Here is a 23,502-nt window from a genome sequence, read left to right on the forward strand (position 1 = left end):
CAGAATTTTTAGGGAAAATCAACTAGTGGATCGACCCGGTTGAAAATTTTAACCTTGCATGTCTCTTTGTATTAAATATTTCCAACTTTTCTCCCTAAAAGAATTGCGTGCTCAAACAAAACACATACGATTTACTTGGTAGGATTAAGCTTGTATCTCGTAGGTCCCAAATGACCAAGATGCCTATATATAACTCACGCTATAACTCACGCCAGTACCCAATACTCAAAAAGTTTCCAACTGAGTAAAACAACTAAAAACTTGGCATTAATGGAATTCTCAAGAATTTTATTTCTCTGTGCCTCAATTTCAACGCTCTTACCAGCGAAAGCTGATGAGCTACAATTGTCACCCTGTGATTACCCTGCTGTATACAATTTTGGTGACTCGAATTCTGATACCGGAGGAATAGCAGCAGCATTTTATCCACCAGCACCACCTTCAGGTGAAACGTTCTTTCACAGGCCGGTTGGAAGAGCCTCCGATGGACGCCTTATCATAGACTTCATTGGTAAGAAATCAATGCAACTCCGATGTTGCATATATTCAGAGACTCCTCCCCCCCAACCCCCCACCCCCCACCCATCCGAATTTTTTTCCTAACGAAATCTAATATCTCCCTTGATAATAAAGCTGATCATTTGGGAATACCATCTTTGAGTCCTTACCTGGATTCAATAGGATCCAGCTACCGGCATGGTGCAAACTTTGCAACAGGAGGTGCAACCATCATGCGGCCTAATGAATCTTGGTTTGAAAATGGTGTCAGCCCTTTCCCTCTGGAAATCCAAGTTGAGCAGTACACTCAATTTAAAGACAGAACAGCTTATTTGTCAACCGAGGTTCACATGAGACTTGGCTTCTTGAAGAAAAAAACGTCATCAATGTGCCTTTTTGTTTCTTTACCTGATCTTAATTTTTGCCTTGAATTTCAGTGAAAAAGAAGTCCGTTAAAACAAGGCTACCAAAACAAAAGGACTTTGTCAAGGCACTGTTCACACTTGATATGGGGCAAAATGATATTGCTGCAGGCATAAGAAAGTTGAGTTTAGAACAACAGAAAGCTGCCATACCCAAGATAGTCAGCTATTACTCAACACAACTAAGAGTAAGCTACGCTAATAACTACTCCCTCCCGTATTTTACTCCTATGGTCCTGCCACGTAAGTGATCAGGATCAAGAATTAAGCCAGTCAATTCCAATTTACAGAATGGCTATGTTTTTCCTGCTTATTTTCTTTGTTTTTTTCATTCCTGTAGAATCTGTATGAGAAAGGCGCAAGGACATTTTGGATACACAACACTGGTCCGATTGGCTGTCAGCCAGTAGCCACAGTTAAAGTCCAAGATCCGATGCCGGGGTACCTTGATGAACATGGCTGTGTCAAGAACCAAAATGAAATAGCTATTCAATTCAACAAAGAGCTTAAAGTTGTGGTTCTCAAACTAAGACTGGAGCTTTATGAAGCTTCGATAATATACGTGGATATGTACACTGCAAAGTATGAACTAATCACAACTGCAAAGAATCAAGGCCTAATCATATCCAACCAAGTTTTGTTTAAAAAAAACGTGAACTTTAACTTTCTTCAAGGAAAGTGCGTCTTTCTTTTGCAGGATTTGGGGACCCTTCCAAATATGCTTGCGGATATCATGGAATCGGGTACGATATCTGGTGTGGAAACAAAGGTAATCTAAATGGTAATGAAGTGACGGCTGGTTCTTGCGCAGATCCTTCTGTAGTAATTAGCTGGGATGGTGTGCACTATACTGAAGCTGCAAATCATTGGATTGCAATCGTATAATAAACGGATCCTTGTCTGATCCGCCAATTGCAATCACGACGGCATGCCATAAGCAACTGTGAGTCCTTGGAAAAACAGCAGAATCTACCGATGAAAAACACGCTTGTAAAACACTTGACTGTCATTTTCAGATTCACCTCTGAACTAGTAATTTTTACACCCGCAGACTGCCGTTTTGATCAATAAATGCAGCAACTAATATTTAAATGACTAAATCAAGTTATTACAAAAAAGGAAAAAGTTGATTCAAAGGGCGTGGATACAAACTATACTTAATCTTAGCCTAGTCTTACAAAGCTTAAATGCTATAAGAACACACGTCAGAATTTTTACAACCTATAAATAAATATTATAAGTATTGACGATATCCTTCTGGAAGAGGAACGACTCGGTGGAAGGGTACCAATCGTTGAGGCAAAGATCCATCCTCTTCATCATCGTCAAATTCCAAAACATAGCTGTCAAGGTAAAATCACAAAGAAATTTAGAACTTATAAGATCACCTGATGAATTGAACATCCATGTCAAAACAAGCATATAATTCACAATAGTAGAAGATGATAATGAGCCAGTAGCAAACTGAAGAAAGGGTACTTACTCATCAGTCTTCCTCTAATAATAGCAAATCGAACATTCCACATCGCATGCAGAAAAGAAACATAATTGCAAGTCAGCTTGAATCATTTTATCTTTACAAACAACATAACAAGTAAATACTACCTTCCGAGCTTGGACAACAGTTGCTTTATATAGAGTCGTGGTTTCTGGATATACTGCCAAAACATGTTTTCCAGGAGGAAAATCATGGGCACTAGAGAGATCAGTTCGCTTTGGAAATGGTATAATATGCGACATAGGCAGCTTGTATTTTCTGAGACCATCAAGAAAAAGAAAGAATAGGCGAAGCTAAGCCACAATGTTGACTTTAAAGTTTAAACATATAAGTATTTTGATTATCAATAAGAACCAACAACAGGCAAGCATTACATTTAGATGAGTGCGAGCATCAATAAATTTAACTAATTAGCTATAGACACCAAAGACCCTTACGTTTAACCTAAAGAGTAAAATATAATGGTGTAAAATCCTTTTATTATACAACATTACATCTAACAAGATTAATGCAGGAATCCCTCGATTATATCCATGAGACTAAGACTATCACCAATCTACAACGATACTTTATTTTTGACTTCATGTACTGAATTGTGGACGGAAAGTGCATTTTGAATATCACTGTCACGTCAAAATATGTGTTGCCTTAATTGAGTTGTAAGGTTCTCCAAACTTTTAAAAGAAATGGAAAACGATAAAGAAGGAAAAAGAAAACAGAATCAGGAACATAAATAAAACATCTTTTTCTAGTAAAATAGTCTTAAATTTAATGATATGATAAAGTATCACGGCGAACTGATGTTGAAGCAGGGCTGTTAGAACCAAAAAATAAGTAACAATAGAAGAAAGAGCCAACCTCTGCCCTCCGCTCTCCTCATCGTCACCTGGTTCTTCATCCAACACTTCAATTCTGTGTCAACACAGTTATTACACGCAAAGCTTGAATAATACCAAATTACACCGATTTTTTTATATAAATATAACTAAAAATAAAAACAAATTTAGTTGTAAGGTTTTTCATCAATATTTGTTTCGAAAATAGCAAATATGCATTTTCACCTTCTAAATAAAAAAATCACTCACTCTCTTGTTTCCTTGTCAAAATGAATAACTTTAACCACGAACCATTCATCCTTTCCTGCATCCTCTTGAGGGACCCTTGCTGCCACCTGAATTGTTAGAAGATTTCTAATTATAATCCATTACTAAATATCACAAAGGTAGGTACCTCAAGCGAGAATAACCAAAGTTGAATTAAAAGTGAAAATCAACAGGATGATCAGCAGTAACTGGATGAAGAATTCAGGCTAATGCTGACCTGTTCACCCTTCAAATTTGCAAGGTTATCTAGGTGATTTCGCATTGAAGGTGAAAGTCTGGAGACATCTGAATCGGCCTTCATCCTCTTCTTTTTCGGCTCAGTACCATCTCCTATGGATGAAATGCCGGAGTTATATTTCCAGTCCGAAGATAAAGTAGATACAAACACACAAAAATATGAATCATAAATGAAACATGAGCAAGTAGTTATAAGTAAATTCCATCTAACAAAAGCTCAACTTCATTTTTAGCACTGAACAATTCAAAACCGACATAAATTCGACTACAAAATGGATATGCATCTGCATCTCATCTAATTTGTTTCAATAGGTATCACTCACTCTGGAAAAGGACTAAACCTTTCAAAATCTCTTATTTTCATGCACACATTGTTATAGAACAGGGAAGGAGGCAAATTTTAAAGTCCGTGAGATTATAATAGAAATAGCATGAAAAATAGTTGCAATATTTTGAGGATTACTAACTTAAACATATCTGGTATGAAGATAACCAACTGATCAAAATTCAAAAAAACTAACATCACTTGACAACTTGGTAGTGATCCACTAAATTGTCGTCGTCATAAAGCCATAATTAGACCTATTTTTGAATGCCTTCTAAAACTAAGTACAAACCTATCTTTCTGCGATGTTGCCCTGAAGTCCCAGAAGGTATTAGCGCATCCAGTTGTCCTAATAATTGGGTGGAAATGCTGCTTACAAATGAATAAACGAGATGAGAAATAGCAAAAAAAAAAAAATGTGTTGCGCAAACTATGATTTCCAAACAAGATAGCAACACTGCTGTAAGTAGCGACAATGTTAGGAGAATTTGGAAAATGAAAATAAAAGTCCAAAAAAGAATAAACATCCTAATTGAATAAAACTCAGGCATACGTCACTTCATTCTCTGACAACTCTTTGGCTTGAGTGTATAACATTTTGAGCCTCGATAGTGAATTGTCACCTGACTTTTCAACCACTTCAGGTGCTGTACGGATAAACAAAAACCATATCATTTTCTCTGCACTTGTCTGTGAGAAGGTTACATATAGATTTAAACCAATGCATGCTCATACTTTATTCATAATTCCCTAGCTCGAAAATACGCATGAAAGATCCATGTCAGAACCAATAATTCATGTTAATCGAGCCAACTTGCAAGTCTAAATGTTTTTCCTAATGTAGGGAGCTAACATACATTTTTACTCAACATTTGTGTAAATATAAATAAAAACTTCCGGCCATCCCGGACTTTGTGATTGGGATCAATCCAAGCTTATTTAAAACAGTCTAAATCTACCAAACAGCATATACCATTCTAAATAATGTTCAATAAATAATTTACAAAGCCAGCTATTAAGTCAATTTGATCTTTCCTCCAATAGATTTGATATGTAGCCATAGCAGCAAATTAACTCATCCTATCAAATGTTATTCTTCAATTTACGAAGCCACCAAGCTAACACTGCACACAATTTCAAACGGAAAAAAGGTTGAAGATTTTCCTAAATCAGGATAACAGTGAACATATAGTTCATAGTTGTAATAATCAATATCAAGTGGAATAACCAGAATGGCTCCAAATTAGGAAACGAAATTAATATTTACACAACCACTCACTGGATTGGAGTTTCTTGTGCATCTTGTTGATCTCCATGAGGATCTCCTCTTGCTTTTTCCTTAAGCGATCAAGTTCCTCCGAGTTCTCCAAGATTCCGGCAATATCGGGAGTCGACATCGCCAGGTACTCCTCGAAGACCCGTGTTGACCGCCGTAACTAACTTCCGGTGAGAATGCAACTACGTTGGATCCTTGAATCTTGACACGTTGGAGAAATCCAACACTTTAGAAAAAAAAAGGTTATTGGTTTTTAAGGAAAATATGATCTGATTTCTGATGGAAAGATGATACCTTTTCAGGTATGTCCTTAAATTGGGAGGTGGGTCGGAGGAGGGTTCATGTCCTGTGAGATGAAACAAGACCCGGATCCGATGGATATTGGATCCGACCACGGTTAGCTTGAAATCGGAATTAGAATTATTTTTTGAAACACAAAATCGTAGAGCGGATATGGATTATATTCGAGATCAGTCCACATTGTCTTGTTTGTCACGTTCTTTTAGTTGCGGTCTCCATTTGGAGGAATATTTCATCCTACCTCATGGGACACTGTCATAAGATCAAAAGTTCAGTTTTAACCACACATATACTGGGTCCATCAATTCATATGTGAGATCTACCAAATTCTTTAAAATCAACGGTCCAGATCCTGTGAGGCACTTTCCCCACAGGTATCATCGACACTACCTCATTTGGATAAGTAGGATAGATTCAGATCTTGAAAAAAATTTGTCTGAGATAAAAATTCAAAGCAGTGATAAATATTTTAATTTAAACACATAATAACAAATGTCGTTTAAAATATGATAATTATATTTCATTAATTTAAACATTTAATTTAAATTAATAGTGTAAGTTGTCTAAACTGTTAATTAGTCCATAAAAATATTTGTTTAAAAAATTCAAATATTTTACAAAATAAATATTACATAATAAAAATTTATGAGATCAATAACAATAAAATAAAAAGAAAATAATGGTTTAAAAGATTAATATTGTACAAAATAAATATTTGATCAAGCATCATCTTCGTTTATGAAAAAATCATAAATTAAATGTCTAATTTTAGAAATTTTAAAGTATATTTACTACACAAAATATATAATTGTTTAAAAATCAATATTTACAAAATAAATATTACTGATGAAAATTTATGAAATCGATATATGTACAATAAAAGAATTCAAATATATAATATATAAAAATATAGTTAATATTTATTAATTCTAACCAAATTTTTTTTAAAAAAAATCTGGCTAACTTAGGTCGACTATTTTTCCGAGTCAAATTTCGGTACAATCTGATTTGATGACTCATACTCGAAAATCTCCGATCCTAACCTGATTATTTTCAGGCCGACTTAGCCACTTAGGTTGTCAACATAATTGAGGCCCGATAGTACTGTTTATTTGGGCAAATATTATACTTTTTGGAGTACGACAAATAATGCTCCCAAAAATTATAATCCAAAATCTTCAGATTTCACTCAAACCTAATCCGTCTGCTCTTCTTTGAATAAGTCCATGGATCCAGCAGATTGGGAGAATCAAGACGACTGGGAGCTGATTAATGATGATGGTTTTGTGTACAAGCGCAAGAAACAACGGATCCAGGACTCCCGCGCCACCTTGTGCGACGCCAATCCGGAGGATTCGAGGAAGAACCTCCGCGAACGGAAGAGAAAGGTTCTCCTTCAACTGAGGGAGAAGTATCAAAGAGAGATTCGTCAGTGGGAACGTTTCTCGAACGCCTTAACGGAAATGGAGGCGAACTCCCAAACACAGTGTCAGGCGCATGAAGGGATTTGTAACACGGTCTCTGTTAACGAGCCCTCGAGCTCACAAGACCGTTCCTTGACGAATTCCACTCACCGGAGACTCGTCGACGATCTCCTCTCTCAGGTTCTAGCTTCTTGCTTTAAAATTCTATGCATCCGCCGCTTCATTGTTTCGAAGTGTGTAACATGCATTGTGAAAATAAATGCCGGGGATTATTCCTTTGTGGGACTTGAAAACTATAAAAAAAAAGGGTCGAACATGGATTTATGTTATTGATGACATTTATATTGAATCGAATAGGTTGAAGCACAGGAGGCTGTAATTCATGGTGTCTCCCATTTATGTGATGTAGCTGACGCATTGTGCAGTGCGCAAGAGGAAAGGCTGAAGCAACAATTCATCGACCTGCCGATTTGGGACTCGTCACCACGGGAACTCGTTGCAGGATTAACAGACCAGTAGACCTCTGTCGGTACTTTGTAGGCACATAGTGGTGTTGATCTTCGTGTATCTTGTGCGTATTGAACTGTAATCTAGCACAAATTGTCTGTTTGTTGCAGAGTTAACTTGTAATAAAAAAAAATAGCAGGCATGTCTATGGACAATCAAGGTTTGTGTGGGAATATATGACAATTGACAGGTTCTCGAGAAGTGTGAATTGAGGTTGAGGATGTATGAAGTTGAGGTACAAGTTTGCATTTGTGGCTAAATTTGGATAGGATAGTGAGAAGTGGCTAAATATTCTGGCTCTATTCGAGCTCTTGTAAATCGAGGTTGAGGATGTATGAAGTTATATGATAATCTATGTTGCCTTTTTGCCTTGAATTTTCGAATGATAACAGATAATTTTTTTGGACTTGCACATTGTTGTTCCTGTTCCAATGTTTCATGCATTGTTCAAATGGATGGAATGATGGAAAGGCGAAACTCAGGTGCTACATTACTGTGGCTATGAATTTGTTGGTCTGAGTTTTGGTAGGCTCGTGCAACAAGATAAATATTGCTTGCAGTTTCGTTAATTTTTTATGATTTAAAGCTTTTTCGATGTTGTATGGTGCACAAACAGAAACAGAAACAGAAACGGAAAGAAAGACTTTTCTTATATTGTCATGCTTCTTGATCCTAACATTTGATTTCGTGCAAGGATGATTTGTATTTCAGTTGCTGGCAAATATTATACAAAATAATGATGCCTTCTTCATTGTCTTTTGTGTTTTTGCTGATGATTACCGGGTACACATATTTTGGTTGATAAAAAGGAAAAAAACAATGTTATCTGAGTGAAACTCCATGGAATATATGGTTCGTAAGTTTCAGTCTCGGCCTCAGGTGACATTAGTCTGAAAAACGACGAGGTTCGGGTAAATGCGGAACATGTGTAGTTCACCACATATCTCTTTCAAAGACCGAAATAAATATAAAATGTCCTCATGTGTTGAGAAAAATCCCTCGATGGGGGAGGTCATGACCATGCTAAAAGCAATTTAAAAGAAAAAACTCGATGTGCTGCAGTCGGGATGGCAAACGCGAATGGTTTTGTGAAGCTTTTATGACATGGTGCCAATATCAACGTCATTTAAAAAGGATGGCATAACTTTCACCGGTTGAAAGATAAAGCCAGCACTCTTGCATGCGTCCTCCAAGAGTTGTGCCTGTGAAGGCCCTTCTGGGCAGTACACGACAACAGCACCTCCACTACCAGTAAACTTTGATGCAGCACCGATCCGTCTGGCGACTTCAACCATCTCTATGTTCAGAGCACCAAGAGCATCGTCACCAAACATTTTCCTAAAAAAAAAAAATTGAAGTAAGCATTTCTCATGTACACCATAATGCAAGGCAATGGGACAGAGTCTTAACATCCTCGAGTACCTTCGCAAATCAAAGTTACGATTCATGAGATTGAAAAGTTTTCCATAGTCCTTTTCAACCAATACTGTCCTTCCCTCCAATCCAATATTTGCAACCTCTTCCATTGAGGATATAATGAACTCATCACCATTTAACCACCTTTGACGAACTGTACTGTGAACCTATAGTACTCTTTTGTCAATATAATATGTTCTATCATAAGCGACCATCATACAGTAAAGAGAAACAGCAACAGCTCTGTATTTGGTATCATGTGAGCAGATGATGATGGTCGAAAGAGGAAGCGCGATGAAGTGAACAAGGAAAATTGTCCTCCAAATAAGGACATGATCAACATTCAAAAGCAATGTCATTTATAAAATCACAATATGAATTTACAAAGACTTATTCTGCCTTGTAGATTGTTGTCATTTGAACCACTTTCCACCTTCTTGTTAAAATATATAGCAATAAATCATTGATAAGCTTATCTATGATGTATTGCTATATATCTTAACAAGAAGGCGGAAAGTGGTTCAAATGACAAAAAGACGTGAAAAATTGAGTATATAGAATGATGTGTGTATGATAATAAGATACCTTTCCAGAATCACTAGGATTCTCGGCGTAGATAAGATATAGTGGCGGAAGAAGTTCAATGTCCATAGGTTCATAAATCCCATGTCCCAATTCTTCCATGTGCTTCTTGCTAAAATCCTGAGTGGAAAATCATAAAGAGACTCATTAAAATACATCACTTATACAGAACATGGGGAGATCTCCCATTCTCATCACATACCATATACACAACGCCCCCATAGACCTGTGCTACTCTGTCTTGGAGACCGGCAACAATACCAAGTTCCTTCTCTGCGTTAAGGATAAGGTGTGGCCGCACCTCGACTTTAATCAGGTGCCTGACGTCGTAAAAGTCGAGAAGGCAGCTAAGAGCAGCACAAACAATAGCACTTGAACCGGAAAGTCCAGTCTGTTACAATGAAACAAAATTTTGGATCATATCCTGTGATTGATAGAGTGGTGCACAGCTGCAACTGTTCATATTACAAGAGGAATATATAGTAACTAGTTTATTTATGCTTGCAATCCTGGAACGAAGCAGGGACAGCTTATTTTGGAGAGAGAGAGGAATAGAAAGACTTGAAGCTGAATAAAATAAATTTATTATTTGTCCCATCTCATAAATTCAAGGCCAATAACTTAATTGATTAAAGAAGATAATTTAGATATTTGAACACCATAGTAAGCTTAATCTGAAAATTTATGTTGTGACAGCAGGGAACAAAGTCTTGACAAGATACGAGAACACCGAAGAACATAAGAAGTACCTGACGAGGGATGTTTGTATCATAAGACAGAGTAAAATTCCCTTCATGTAAACTGATGTTGTGTTCTTTGCAATGATTGTGGAAAGTTTTACAAATTGCCACCAGCAGTCGCACCCCTCCATAATAACCATCACTTTGCAAACGATTAACCTACAGGAAACGCCATTTAAATCATAGAAACTGTTGATCAAGGTAAACCATACACCCCCGTCATCTAAAACCACAACGAAAATCAGATAAAACCGAAATTTTCATAAATCTCTATTTTCGGCAGCAATCAATCAACCATTAAACCATCAAGGGATCAAATTAAGAGGAAAAAAAAGGGATCAACGCACGCAGTTTCAACAACACATTCATCCAAATCACAGCAAAACCAAACGGGATTCCAAAACAAATTTTAACTCCTACCCTTCCTAAGAATTGCTTCTAAGCAAAAATCCAATTAACTCTAACCATTACCAAGACTTGAATCGATGCAACAACATCAACACCATCCATAACAATTAAAAAAAGATGAGCTTTTAAAACCAAATGAAACAACATTGGATCAAAAACCAAGAATGCACAATCGATCAATATTTTTAACAACAATGGCAGACAAATAGAGAGAGAGAGAGAGAGAGAGAGAGAGAGGAGAGAACAAAGATACCAAATTCGAGAGTGACTGAAACTGGACAAGATCGTTAGTCGGGTGAGGAACGATCACCAAATCTTTAGAAGGCACCAATTTCACGGAAGCCCAAAAATTGCCAATGCTCAATGAAATCGTGCGCCCATAGTACACATCGCTGGGATTCCCTAACAACCCGATCCGAGCGTATGCTTTATGCTCAATCGCTTCATTTTCATGGGTCGACATTACTTGATTCTCACCGAGCAGAATATTCGGAACCAAAATTTAAAGTTACTCAAATCAAAAGAATAAATTCAAACAAAGATTTCGGGTGAAAGCGAGCGTCAAATTCAACAGGAACCGTATCGAAGACTGGGTGAGTGTTGGGGTGATGAAGTTTAATCTCTCTTTGAAAAATGGAATAGATTTCCATATCAGCACTTATTTGTAATGCTAATCTCAAGCATTATCTAGTCGATTTCACGTTTTTGCATAAGATAGAAAGATTGACATCATAATTTTTTGTTTTAAAAAAAAATTAATGCATCATAAATATGCAATATATTAACCAAATAAGAAAAATTGGTTAAATAATCTCGGTCAACTTTTTTTTAAGAAAATGACCACTTCATATTTTTTTTAAAAAATGGTCACCTCAATATGAAGTAGTCATTTTCTTAAAAAAAGAGTTGACGAGGTTAAAAAAAAATACCCCAACAGTCTTAACGAATAAAATTGAAAAATAGTTTTATTTCATCAACAATCTCAATAATAGACTAATTATCAAGTTACGCTACGTTTGGTTTGAAAGATAGAATTACTGAATGATTAACACATAAATGATAAAAAAATGATTATGTACAGGTTTTTATTTTGTGCGCAACCCATTGTTTTGTTTGGTTTGATTTTTACTGGTGTGATAAACTAATGACTTAATTTGCCAGTACCCAAAATACCCTTCCACAAATTTTGTACATTATTAAATCTGAACCCACTTTTCTCTTCTGTACTCACATTTACATCCACGTCGTTCCTCCCCAAAAATATCTTCCACCCCAAACCTAGGCCACATCACCGTCGAAAGGCCCGCTTAGATCTAAGAATTCTTCCCCAAAATCTGAGGATAGTGAGGCGTTCCAGCTGAATCGACATCCGAAGGCTTCAAATCTCTCTTGTGCGTGTTCATACTCCGTCGTCAGTGTGAGTATTTGTGTGTGAATATTTTATTGTTCTCGTTTTCCAGGAATCTGCTTTCATTTCCGTTCGGTAATGCGTAAGAATGTTGAATAAATATAAATTTGCGTTTTAACAACAACCTAAGTTTCGTCTTCTGTTCGTCCGTTTCGTAAATAATGTTTTTTTCCTGTGTTGATTTTCGAAAATATACTAGTATTTGATTGTCGTGTGTACTTTCGAAAGGATTATTAATGTAGAAACTTCTGTGCAAGGGCCTGAGTGGAGCTACGTAACTAATTTCTAAATGCTTTGAATTCATGTAATCAATAGTTTTCATGGATGTGAAGACAGCACCACAATGCGAGTGCGGGAATGGGTGTATGCTTTTACGTCTAGCTGGTCAGTACTCAACCCGGCCGGGGCAATATTACTTCATCTGTCCGGCTGGATTGAAACATCGGAACCGATTCATTTGGTGCGATGAGTACAATGTCGAAAAAGTGTGTGCGACCACTGAATCGTCATCGAAAAATCATATCGGTTCAAAAGCATCAACAAATCCCACAACTCCTTCAACATCTCGTCGGCACACACAAGCATGCAATGCAGCTTGTTTTTCTCAATCTTCTACTCTCAATAATGCCGATACAATTGACACGAAACAACACGTAGCGACGGAGTCGGTTATGGCATCGACCACATCCGGGATACCAAATAATACAGTGGACCACACACCTTTAACCGTCGAGGCAAGTGGCTGAACATGTTTCTTTGGTCCGTCAGTTAGGCGGTCTTGCAACCACCGTTTTTGTATTTTGGATTGTATTATAGTTGTAAACGTGTAGCCGATGGTGTGGTTTGCAAGACTCGTTTGCTTTTGTGGTGTAGCCCAATCGGTTGTTTAATGAACTTTTGATATATATTCTGACGTAGCACACTGCTTGCTCTTGAATCGATTTTGATGCACTTTTCATGTGTAATCATGTATGTCCCTGTTGAACACCCCCGACAAAGGCACGTAAAAAAAGAAAATTGCACAGGAAAGCGTTGAGTGTTTTACAATGCTTTGTTCACTTGCTTTGTTTTGGTCGGGTACATGGAATAAAAATTCTACGTGTACGAAAAAATGAGGTACTTCCCTCGTACATTGGCTATTACAGTTGCGCACCGCTTGATTTACGTATTAATAGTTGAATACTCATTCACTTGTTTCAATATTGTTTCTCGTATGAAGTTTGTGACAGAACAGGGACACCAAAACTTCTAACTTACAGATGACACAATTTTTCATTACACTAACTTTGGTTCATACTTTCACTGCCAACCAATCGGTGGTGATGAAAAACCTTCTTGTTATCGGGTTTTAAAAATTTAAATTAATGTTTTGGTACGATGAAACTATGTCAAACAGGGAACGAGACAAGATTTCGGGTCAATGAATTTTACGACGCTTAAGTTCGAATGGGAGGGGACGAAACCTGTAATGTTTATCAAGTCATGTAGTCAGTGAAGACCACATTTTGTGTCTTCAGGCAAAGTCTCTAAACGAAATCAAAGAACATATATGTCACCAATTGAGAAATTTGGAAGCATGACACAATGAATTCCCTTTCCAGGACACAAAACAAACCCTACCATGACAACTTGTATACTGATGTTACAGAGCAATTGAGTCAGTAAATGAACCGCAGCACGGGCACAAACAAAATTACCGCTAACAAAATTACACTATAAGTAAGGCAACGACAAAATGTTCGTCAACATAATTCATACAAAGTTCTACACGCACACAATGGCATCAACTAAAAACGAAGGAATGCGTGGAATCAAAACAGTAACCCAAAAGTGCCGCAACTAAAGCCATTCCTTCAACATCGTGCTAACAAACGTCGCGCTAGGCTCAATCTTCCGGCATCACCCAAACGCAGAAACAATGATAACTTTGCAGGGTTATCCACCAATAACTCAATAACAGTAACTTTCTCGTTTTCGCTCAACTCCGGAATTGTTTCCATTACCTTCAACACATTGTCTTGTGCATCGCTCATCTTCTCATGTTCAACATCTTTCTCTTTCGCCAATTGTCGGATGAGGTCCGTCATTGTATCTTTAGGCATCATCATCATCGTCCACCTGCTTCCTTTTTTTAGCTTTGGACTTTCCAAATGACAGTGCACGCGACGATGGTGTTAGAGACACGGACATTGACTCAGCACCTCCCTCGTCAACAGAAAACAATTCATCGAGACTCACACCTACATTGTTGGGTAGTTCAGGTGTCATGGTAAGGACCTCTTGGACTGCTGCTGCAAAATGTTCAGCTCTGTCACCGGTAGCCCGATCATTACCGAATATTTCGCACCAATCGTGGTAATACATCCACCTTTTGTGTCTCATTGATCGTACATTGGTGTCAGCCTACAAACAGTTAACGAAATAAAATTGTGCACATTTTTGGGTGACGAACATAGTTAAATCAATTGTCGAAACAAAAAAATACCTTAATCAGTGATTCCCATATGTCGTTGGAAGCTTCAATGGTCTTCTCTATGTCGTTCCAGCCGACACCACTCTTACTTAAGATTGTCACCAAAGATCCATACAATTTCTTCCATACGTGCACCTTGAAGTTAATATGTGGGTTGCCACATAAATTCGTTGTAGGGAATGCAACTTTCATACGATTCTCAAGAAAAGCTAAGTACCCGGGCCGAAAACCATTTCCGCTCTTCCAACCTTCTGTGGTAGCTTCTTCCAGTGCTTCTATCAAACACTCTTCTTCACGTTCAGTCCAAGTACGTCTAGTCTTCTCAGTTTTTTTGCCTTTGCCAAAACAACTTTCAGAAGTTGCACCACTTTCCATACTAGGATGTCGCCACTACCGTCCTCTGAATCCTGCACATAGTACAGACCAGAAGTGAAGCAGATGATAATAAATAGATTGATTCACAATCAAAGTTCGTTAATAAGAAGAAAATTACATATGGCGGCTAAAAAATTCGAAACACAATAACATTAAATGCATTCTTGTTTTCAGTTAACATAGTGCTGAACGATACAAGCGAAAAGTAAATCGCGTTAAAAGCTGTAACAACACAAGTACAGTAATCCAAACGCTTTAGTTAAAATTGTTCCACATCGACATTGCGAGGTTCTCTCGCCACGTATCCCATTCATCCGATGACTCGAAGATGTTGATAAAATCATCTTGTGTGTCATTGTCTGGACTTAGTACATCGTCATTCAATTCCTCGATTGGATCATCGGGCATTTCAGAACGGATGAAGTTATGCAACAACATACATGCCATTATTATTCTGTTTTGTGTCTTCAACGGATAGAACGAAGGACTTCGAAGTATGGCCCATCTTTTTTTCAACAAACCGAAGGCTCGTTCGATTACGTTACGGGCTTGCGTGTGCGTCCAGTTAAATAACTCCTTATAATTCTGTGGTCCATTTGCACGGTTTCCCCAAGCGTCCCTATGATATCTTACTCGTCTGTACGGAGTCAAGCATCCCTCGACATTGGCATATCCATTGTCACATAGGTAATAACAACCTGGAATTAATAAATTAGTTATTACGTGTTTAACAATATGTAGTTGCGAAATTTAGGCAGAAAAAAATCAAAGTTACAAAAACCTCTTGGAATTTTCAGTGTATCGTCACGTGTCAGTGCATCTTTAAGAACTCTACCATCTGCTGCAGATCCCTCCCACCCCGTAAGTGCGTATATGAACTTCATGTCTCGGTCGCAAACCCCAAGAACGTTTACGGCAATAGTACATTTTCTTGTTCGATATCGTGCCTTCTCATTGGCAGGTACATGTACACTTATATACGTTCCGTCCAAAGCACCAAGACATCCCTGTACAAGTAATGAATAATACGTTCAGATTCTATACGTAAGGATCACCATATACATACATGCTTACTGTTTATTTTCTACACGTAAATAAGACGGGGTTCAACTCACCTTGAACCATTTCCAAGAATCGTTGCTGCAAGAATCGTTGACAGGGGATGGTTTAACCAGTAGTATAGGATGTAACATCAGAATTGATCGGAGTACTTGATGGAAATGGGTGCTGATTGTATGGCCACTACGTATGTAGTCATGACCAACAAGTCGGGTTTTCTTGTGATGCGCCAATATAGATAGAAACATTGTGACTTTCTCTTCAATACGAACATAGGTAGAGTCGACTAGTCCTCCAACAGTAGTTAGCAAGTAACACAATCGTGCAAATGCATTCCTATTCATTCGCAAGTTCACCACACATTGAACATCTCCTATTTCAATGATACGGTGCAAATGGTTCAATTGCAAATTTATTCTCTCCGTAATGCTGTAGGTTACTGTTCTTGTACGCGTTTGGCGAAGTCGTTTCGCACGTAACTTCATTCGGTGATGTCTCAGCAGTAACATTATCAAGAACCATCGACACATGATTTGGTGTAGCATCACAACAAGTAGAATGCGTCTACTCGTAATTGTCATCGATTCAAGGTACTTCAAAACAAATTAACATTTCAAATGTGTTCAAAAATGCAAACGCAGAAGCACAATGTAATTTCTACTAGTTCAGACAAATTCACTACACTGTGGTGGACATCAAAAGTCAGGTTTTTCTGTTCTCCTGCGCAAAAAAACTACCATAGTAGTCATCAAAATTTCGCCATATGAAGTATAAATCATTTATTCAATTTCGCCAAACTCAACGACGTTGAACACTCGATTGTTACACGCACATGTAAGACAGTACCTGAATTAAATTATTTCAAATTTTGTTTTTAGTTCATGTACACATATTTTGAAAAAAATAAATTTATCTTCAGTAAAGATTAAGGCCAAACAAAAATATTAAAAAGGGGAAATTGTAGGGCTTCGACGGAGATGGATAAGAACAACACAAAAAAGAATACGATTGCAGTGAAGTACGTGGTCCAACAGTACCAAAACAACATCTTCCGGGAACAAGCTAAAAATAAACAAAGCTCATTTACAGACACATCGAGATTATCCTCAGATTCGGGCAACATTTCGCAAAGTAAAACCCAATATTTGACGTCAAACAATTTTAAAATCGAAAATAGTTGGTGGAAATTCAAGTCTGAAAGAAAGAAAGGTAAACATCACAATAACCTGTTAAACGAAGATGTCAATGGGGAAACAAAATATCACCGACACACTCTGTTCTCCTTCGTCCGATTTCACTGAGTTGGTGGGAGACTTCATTGTTCGACTTGTGGGGGGATGAAAGGGTACTTTAAGAAACTACACGTTAGACAAAAGGAAGGACTAATAATATTGGGGTGGGGCAAGGGTTTATTTTATCTACCCTACTATACTTTAGTCCTCTGGACATGGGATTGGGAGGTGTTAACTAAAACTGAACCAAGCAGAGGATAGGGAAGGACAAAACAATGTAAACCTATTTAATCCAGCCTACCAAACGCCCCCTTAGTATAATATTTGTATGGACACTAATATTCGTTAAATTCTGATGTTAGAGATGAGATCCAAAGAAAGTCCCATGACACGAGGTGTAACTAAGTTGATTAGATGCTACAGTGTTAGTCGATGACAAATCCAATTCATGATCCAAGTATGTATGTATGTGTGTGTGTGTGTGTATGTGTGTGTGTGTGTGTGTGTATATATCAATTTTGTTATGTTTTCTACTTACTGTGTCAACTTACGTGTCCTCCAGTGAAATACCACTCGCCTATTTATATATAATTTTGATATATTTAATCATATTCAATGCAGTAATGTCATTGATAAAGAAAATGTGCATACATTAGCATACATTCACTCATGTTCTCTACATTCTGGCAGCAGTAACGGCCTAACTGGTAACTACCATTACCACATGGCTGCATTCTTCAGCCAGGAAGAATATTACGACAAAATTTCTCTTGATTATGTAACTTGTAACAAAATATGGAACACCTTGTCCTCCAAGAATAAGAATCTGCTAACGTATTTTACTAGATTACACAGTAATTCTCTTTCAGCATCCTCAAGAATTGGAATCAACCGTCGATTGAAAAGCTCAATAGCATCATTCAAACAAATTCTTTAGCCACCGTGCACAGACCTCTGTCTAGTCATTCTCGGTTCCAAATTTCATCCTCTTCGAAAACGTTTATCTTCCCACTGTTTTTTCCTTTTCCTTACAAACTTATTTCCAGCCATCACAAGATTCCTCTCCTGATGTGCCATCTGATTCCCATTTTCCAGTCTCTTAATCACTTGACAAGTGTTTGGCCGTAGAATGGTCTTCTGCCAACTCACCACTATTTCTATTTAAGCCCCTCTTAGAATTTCTTTTTTCTTCTATCTTGAACTGATCGTAGTTATCGTCATCACTACTGCTTTGGTAATTGTTAATTGATGCTCTAGAATTTGTCAGGTTTTGTTCTTCCCCCTCGTCTGACCCCCACATAGCATCATCGAGGTCACTTAGCATATCTTCTGACATAGATGTGTCGTTGGTCCTGCCCCTAGATCCAATTTTATTTCTCTCGAATCCCTTTGAGTTGGCTTTACCAATCTTATCATCCTTCTGTCTTTCCAATTTACTCCAGGGGAGTTTATCAAGATCCTCCTCAGAGTCCTCGCCATCATCATCACGATTCACATCATCATTGGAATCCCATTCATGATCAAGCTTGGAATCGTTGTCATCTTCACTTTCACTATCTACCGAGGTCCTCCTACGAGTCTGATTCCAATTTCTCGTCCTTACCCTGTTTTCATCCTCTGAATCTTCACCTCTGATCCTGTCAACTCTTCTGAATTTAATAAAATCATCTCTGTTCCAATATCTAACACGATCAAGTTCTTTTTTCTATGCTGCTTCCTCTGCAGCCCATTCTTTGCCAGCTGCATCTTCTATCTCAGCAATGAATCGGTCAAGCTCTTCCTGATCACTGTCATCCTCAGGATCCTGTGGCTGCTGAAGCTTGTCAGTTTCGATCTGTGTTGATTTGTCCTCTCGGAAAATGTAGAGACTTCCTTCTCTCTTGTCAATTGCATTGAAAAATGTGGATGCCACTCTTTGTATACTGGCCATGGCAACCGGATCGTTGGGATTCACCCCCTTTCTACGGAGGTCCTGTTCTGTTTTCTTTATGTTAAGCTTTTGTGATTCAAGTGCTTGTTCAAATCTTGCTTTAAACAACGCCTGTATAACAAAGTCGAGGATAATTGGTTAAATATCAAATTCTCTACATATTTTACAAGTTTTTCAGTGTAAATTGCAGAAGAGAAAAAGGAACTAAAGAAGACAACGTTTTATATACACCTTCTTTTTGGTGAGAGTATCGATAGGTATTAAATTCTTTGGCTGACGATAGTTTCGGCCTCGGAACATGATAATAGTTTTCACGTTATGTAAGTTGACCACGATGCCACCGCTCAATCTTGCCAACATAGTTGCCATCTCCTTAATCTTTTCCTTGGGAAAATTATCGCAACAAACTTTCACTGTCTCGTGGAATTTCCAATGAAGGTGCATATTTTGAACAACTCCTCCAAAGACTCCACGAACACCAACTGGAACATAATTTCTGTTTCTGAAGCCGATCTTCTTATATGCCCGTAAATGTTCAGGAGTAAACAGCTCAGGGTCGTGGCGTGGAGGCGGAAGCTCTGGTAACTCCTACTTTTTCAGCTTCTGAAGGAGTAAAACAACCTTTTTCTTTGCATGTACTTGTTCAACAGGAAACACAATTGCAAATATTAAGGACATGAAAATATAAGAACATAATGAAGAGACGCCACATAAAAAAAATTGTTTTAAATTGTCATAGAACATGCATAGAAATACCGTCAAGCAGAAATGCGATTTTTATATTTACCTCGTGACTCAAACACAAAAACAGTTATTTTGATGCAAGGCATGCCAAACCAAAGAGTTATGATGACATTCACATCCAACGATTACTGGTAACTAAATTTCCAAACCATGATGTAGCACTATGGAAAGTTGCGGAAACTAAAATTCCATGAAACTGGGAAGCAAAACCATCGACACAACTCGGTTAAGGATTTTGAGTTGTCAAAGACCAAAGGCACAAGCATATTTCTTGACCAGCTAAAATCCCATGACCAGGAGGAGGGGGAGCAAATTTGGGGAGAGGGATGCGAACCAATACGACTGAAAGTAGCTGACTGTGACAGAATGCTCAATACAAAAAAAACACACAACAGACCAAAACATTGAGAAAGCCAATTCGGAGCAGCTAAGATTCTAATGACAAGGAGATTAAAAAATACCACATCATTCAACAAAATTCAAATCTAAGAACAATTTCAGCAACATGCTCTTCTTAGATTATAAATCATGCGTTCCTCATCCGTCATCAACTTTTTCGCCCTTCGAACCTCCCTCATGGTTTTACCGTCAAGCAGAAATGCGATTTTTAAATTTACCTCGTGACTCAAACACAAAAACAGCTATTTTGATGCAAGGCATGCCAAACCAAAGAGTTATGATGACATTCACATCCAACGATTACTGGTAACTAAATTTCCAAACCATGATGTAGCACTATGGAAAGTTGCGGCAACTAAAATTCCATGAAACTGGGAAGCAAAACCATCGACACAACTCGGTTAAGGATTTTGAGTTGTCAAAGACCAAAGGCACAAGCATATTTCTTGACCAGCTAAAATCCCATGACCAGGAGGAGGGGAAGCAAATTTGGGGAGAGGGGTGCGAACCAATACAACTGAAAGTAGCTGACTTTGACAGAAAGCTCCATACAAAAAAAACACACAACAGACCAAAACATTGAGAAATCCAATTCGGAGCAGCTAAGATTCTAATGACAAGGAGATTAAAAAATACCACAGCATTCAACAAAATTCAAATCTAAGAACAATTTCAGCAACATGCTCTTCTTAGATTATAAATCATGCGTTCCTCATCCGTCATCAACTTTTTCGCCCTTCGAATCTCCCTCATGGTTTTACCGTCAAGTAGAAATGCGATTTTTAAATTTACCTCGTGACTCAAACACAAAAACAGCTATTTTGATGCAAGGCATGCCAAACCAAAGAGTTATGATGACATTCACATCCAACGATTACTGGTAACTAAATTTACAAACCATGATGTAGCACTATGGAAAGTAGCGGCAACTAAAATTCCATGAAACTGGGAAGCAAAACCATCGACACAACTCAGTTAAGGATTTTGAGTTGTCAAAGACCAAAGGCACAAGCATATTTCTTGACCAGCTAAAATCCCATGACCAAGAGGAGGGGGAGCAAATTTGGGGAGAGGGGTGCGAACCAATACGACTGAAATTAGCTGACTGTGACAGAAAGCTCAATACAAAAAAAACACACAACAGACCAAAACATTGAGAAAGCCAATTCGGAGCAGCTAAGATTCTAATGACAAGGAGATTAAAAAATACCACAGCATTCAACAAAATTCAAATCTAAGAACAATTTCAGCAACATGCTCTTCTTAGATTATAAATCATGCGTTCCTCATCCGTCATCAACTTTTTCGCCCTTCGAATCTCCCTCATGGTTTTACCGTCAAGCAGAAATGCGATTTTTAAATTTACCTCGTGACTCAAACACAAAAACAGCTATTTTGATGCAAGGCATGCCAAACCAAAGAGTTATGATGATATTCACATCCAACGATTACTGGTAACTAAATTTCCAAACCATGATGTAGCACTATGGAAAGTTGCGGCAACTAAAATTCCATGAAACTAGGAAGCAAAACCATCGATACAACTCGGTTAAGGATTTTGAGTTGTCAAAGACCAAAGGCACAAGCATATTTCTTGACCAGCTAAAATCCCATGACCAGGAGGAGGGGGAGCAAATTTGGGGAGAGGGGTGCGAACCAATACGACTGAAAGTAGCTGACTGTGACAGAAAGCTCAATACAAAAAAAACACACAACAGACCAAAACATTGAGAAAGCCAATTCGGAGCAGCTAAGATTCTAATGACAAAGAGATTAAAAAATACCACAGCATTCAACAAAATTCAAATCTAAGAACAATTTCAGCAACATGCTCTTCTTAGATTATAAATAATGTGTTCCTCATCCGTCATCAACAGCTGATCTCTCTGACTTTGCCACTGTGTCGACTTTTGCATCGACAAGCTTTTTGGCGAGGTCGACCTGAATTTGTTGCAGTGTGAGTTGTTCTCTCGTCAACTCCAACAACTCTCTGGCCATTGCATCACGTTGATTTTGTTTTTCCTTTTCCTCATCCTCATTCATCAACTTCTTCACGGCCGCGTGGAGTGAGAAGGCGGAATCCACAGCTATGACCACACCCACTGACACCTCCCAGTACTTCGACTTTTGCGTCTAAAGTGGGGATGCGTGCCGGCGAAGCCAGAGCAGCTTCAGACCATGAAGAAATCCCATCTTTTCTGAAACTATTTTATTCGACGGTTTAGTGAGGGGTTTAGTGAGGTTATATACGCGTTTGGCGGGAACTAAAAACATGTCTTGTTCGGATCCGAACTTGATGGGGGTCGGGTCGAAGTTGTACCGGTTGCCCTAAATGTAGCCTAAAATAATAAATTATTGTTCACATAAAAACGGTTGGATAAGCGACGGCTATAGGACAAACCATCGCTAATAGCAACAGATTTTAATTAATGTCGCACATAGAGACGGTTACGAGAAAACCGTCGTCGATCTAGATCGGAGACAGTTTGTCAAAAACAGTCGCTATTAGCGACAGTTTAATAAAACCGTCGCTAATGGCGACAGTTTTAGCAACAACCGTCGCTATAATCTTTCTTATCTGATAGTAACGAAACTCTATCAATTTTTTCGCATTTTCGGTTTTTTTATTTTGTACTAACATTTTCGTATTAATTTCGTAGATTTGCTCGTCGGTGTGATCTTCCAGTGTTACGTGGATCTGTATATCTTTGCGCACTCAGGTTTTTAAAGCGTTTTATATTTCAGAAAATTTAATATTTAATTTTTGCATAATAGTTTATTTATGAATTTTAGCGTAGTATTTTATTTATGAATTTTAATTTAGCGTAATAGATTATTAATTTTGTAAATCATGTCTGGGTTGTTTTTTACTAGATAGATTAAAAATCGTCGCTTCATTAAGCTACGGTTTTTTGAAAGACCGTCGGTTAATAAAGCGACGGTTTTGTAAATAAACGTCGTTAAATATAGCGACGATTTTTGACTAAACGTTGCTTTACATAGCGACGGTACATAGCGACGGTTTATTTAAGCGACTAAACGTTGCTTTATTTAAGCGACGGTTTATTTTTGACTAAACGTTGCTTTAATATAGCGACGGTGAAGTGAAACTGTCGCTTAAATTAGCGACGGTTTTATTTAAGCGA

At 37.9% G+C, this 23,502-nt stretch overlaps 4 protein-coding genes and 1 pseudogene across 4 annotated transcripts; 2 read left to right on the forward strand and 3 right to left on the reverse strand.

Annotated features, from left to right (window-relative positions):
* Positions 1 to 104: 104 nt before the first annotated feature.
* Positions 105 to 1,993, forward strand: LOC140821591 (GDSL esterase/lipase At5g14450-like). Its single transcript, XM_073182117.1, has 4 exons — positions 105 to 511; positions 634 to 888; positions 936 to 1,108; positions 1,261 to 1,993. Exons 1-4 carry the CDS (start codon positions 271 to 273, stop codon positions 1,696 to 1,698), a joined length of 1,107 nt encoding a protein of 368 aa, XP_073038218.1. The 5' UTR covers positions 105 to 270; the 3' UTR covers positions 1,699 to 1,993.
* Positions 1,994 to 2,132: 139 nt separating this feature from the next.
* On the reverse strand, positions 2,133 to 5,749 carry LOC140821576 (SAGA-associated factor 29 homolog A-like). Its single transcript, XM_073182086.1, has 9 exons — positions 5,363 to 5,749; positions 4,637 to 4,730; positions 4,376 to 4,452; positions 3,739 to 3,851; positions 3,504 to 3,589; positions 3,277 to 3,330; positions 2,526 to 2,676; positions 2,404 to 2,417; positions 2,133 to 2,263 (listed from the first exon to the last, which is right to left on the reverse strand). Exons 1-9 carry the CDS (start codon positions 5,478 to 5,480, stop codon positions 2,155 to 2,157), a joined length of 816 nt encoding a protein of 271 aa, XP_073038187.1. The 5' UTR covers positions 5,481 to 5,749; the 3' UTR covers positions 2,133 to 2,154.
* A 1,038-nt stretch (positions 5,750 to 6,787) lies between these two features.
* Positions 6,788 to 7,965, forward strand: LOC140821590 (uncharacterized). Its single transcript, XM_073182115.1, has 2 exons — positions 6,788 to 7,263; positions 7,441 to 7,965. Exons 1-2 carry the CDS (start codon positions 6,886 to 6,888, stop codon positions 7,600 to 7,602), a joined length of 540 nt encoding a protein of 179 aa, XP_073038216.1. The 5' UTR covers positions 6,788 to 6,885; the 3' UTR covers positions 7,603 to 7,965.
* A 635-nt stretch (positions 7,966 to 8,600) lies between these two features.
* Positions 8,601 to 11,378, reverse strand: LOC140821589 (glucuronokinase 1-like). Its single transcript, XM_073182114.1, has 6 exons — positions 10,990 to 11,378; positions 10,338 to 10,487; positions 9,791 to 9,979; positions 9,592 to 9,708; positions 9,013 to 9,173; positions 8,601 to 8,928 (listed from the first exon to the last, which is right to left on the reverse strand). Exons 1-6 carry the CDS (start codon positions 11,197 to 11,199, stop codon positions 8,688 to 8,690), a joined length of 1,068 nt encoding a protein of 355 aa, XP_073038215.1. The 5' UTR covers positions 11,200 to 11,378; the 3' UTR covers positions 8,601 to 8,687.
* A 6,818-nt stretch (positions 11,379 to 18,196) lies between these two features.
* Positions 18,197 to 21,710, reverse strand: LOC140821619 (CRM-domain containing factor CFM9, mitochondrial-like; annotated as a pseudogene).
* Between the last annotated feature and the right edge of the window lie 1,792 nt (positions 21,711 to 23,502).

This window comes from Primulina eburnea, unplaced genomic scaffold, assembly GCF_022965805.1.
Source record: "Primulina eburnea isolate SZY01 unplaced genomic scaffold, ASM2296580v1 ctg636_ERROPOS244172, whole genome shotgun sequence".
Lineage (NCBI taxonomy): Eukaryota > Viridiplantae > Streptophyta > Magnoliopsida > Lamiales > Gesneriaceae > Primulina > Primulina eburnea.

What these genes read in the sequence shown, in the direction of transcription:
- LOC140821591 (XM_073182117.1), top strand. Translation starts at nt 271, where the DNA reads ATGGAATTCTCAAGAATTTTATTTCTCTGTGCCTCAATTTCAACGCTC. An exon ending in GAAAAAAACGTCATCAATGT is followed by an intron (nt 889 to 935) that starts GCCTTTTTGTTT and finishes CTTGAATTTCAG; the next exon opens with TGAAAAAGAAGTCCGTTAAA. An exon ending in ATTACTCAACACAACTAAGA is followed by an intron (nt 1,109 to 1,260) that starts GTAAGCTACGCT and finishes TCATTCCTGTAG; the next exon opens with AATCTGTATGAGAAAGGCGC.
- LOC140821576 (XM_073182086.1), bottom strand. Translation starts at nt 5,480, where the DNA reads ATGTCGACTCCCGATATTGCCGGAATCTTGGAGAACTCGGAGGAACTT. An exon ending in GCAACATCGCAGAAAGATAG is followed by an intron (nt 3,852 to 4,375) that starts GTTTGTACTTAG and finishes TTTCATCCATAG; the next exon opens with GAGATGGTACTGAGCCGAAA. An exon ending in GAGGAGAGCGGAGGGCAGAG is followed by an intron (nt 2,677 to 3,276) that starts GTTGGCTCTTTC and finishes TGATGGTCTCAG; the next exon opens with AAAATACAAGCTGCCTATGT.
- LOC140821590 (XM_073182115.1), top strand. Translation starts at nt 6,886, where the DNA reads ATGGATCCAGCAGATTGGGAGAATCAAGACGACTGGGAGCTGATTAAT. An exon ending in TCGACGATCTCCTCTCTCAG is followed by an intron (nt 7,264 to 7,440) that starts GTTCTAGCTTCT and finishes TGAATCGAATAG; the next exon opens with GTTGAAGCACAGGAGGCTGT.
- LOC140821589 (XM_073182114.1), bottom strand. Translation starts at nt 11,199, where the DNA reads ATGTCGACCCATGAAAATGAAGCGATTGAGCATAAAGCATACGCTCGG. An exon ending in ATACAAACATCCCTCGTCAG is followed by an intron (nt 9,980 to 10,337) that starts GTACTTCTTATG and finishes TCATTGTAACAG; the next exon opens with ACTGGACTTTCCGGTTCAAG. An exon ending in ATGGGGGCGTTGTGTATATG is followed by an intron (nt 9,709 to 9,790) that starts GTATGTGATGAG and finishes TTTTCCACTCAG; the next exon opens with GATTTTAGCAAGAAGCACAT.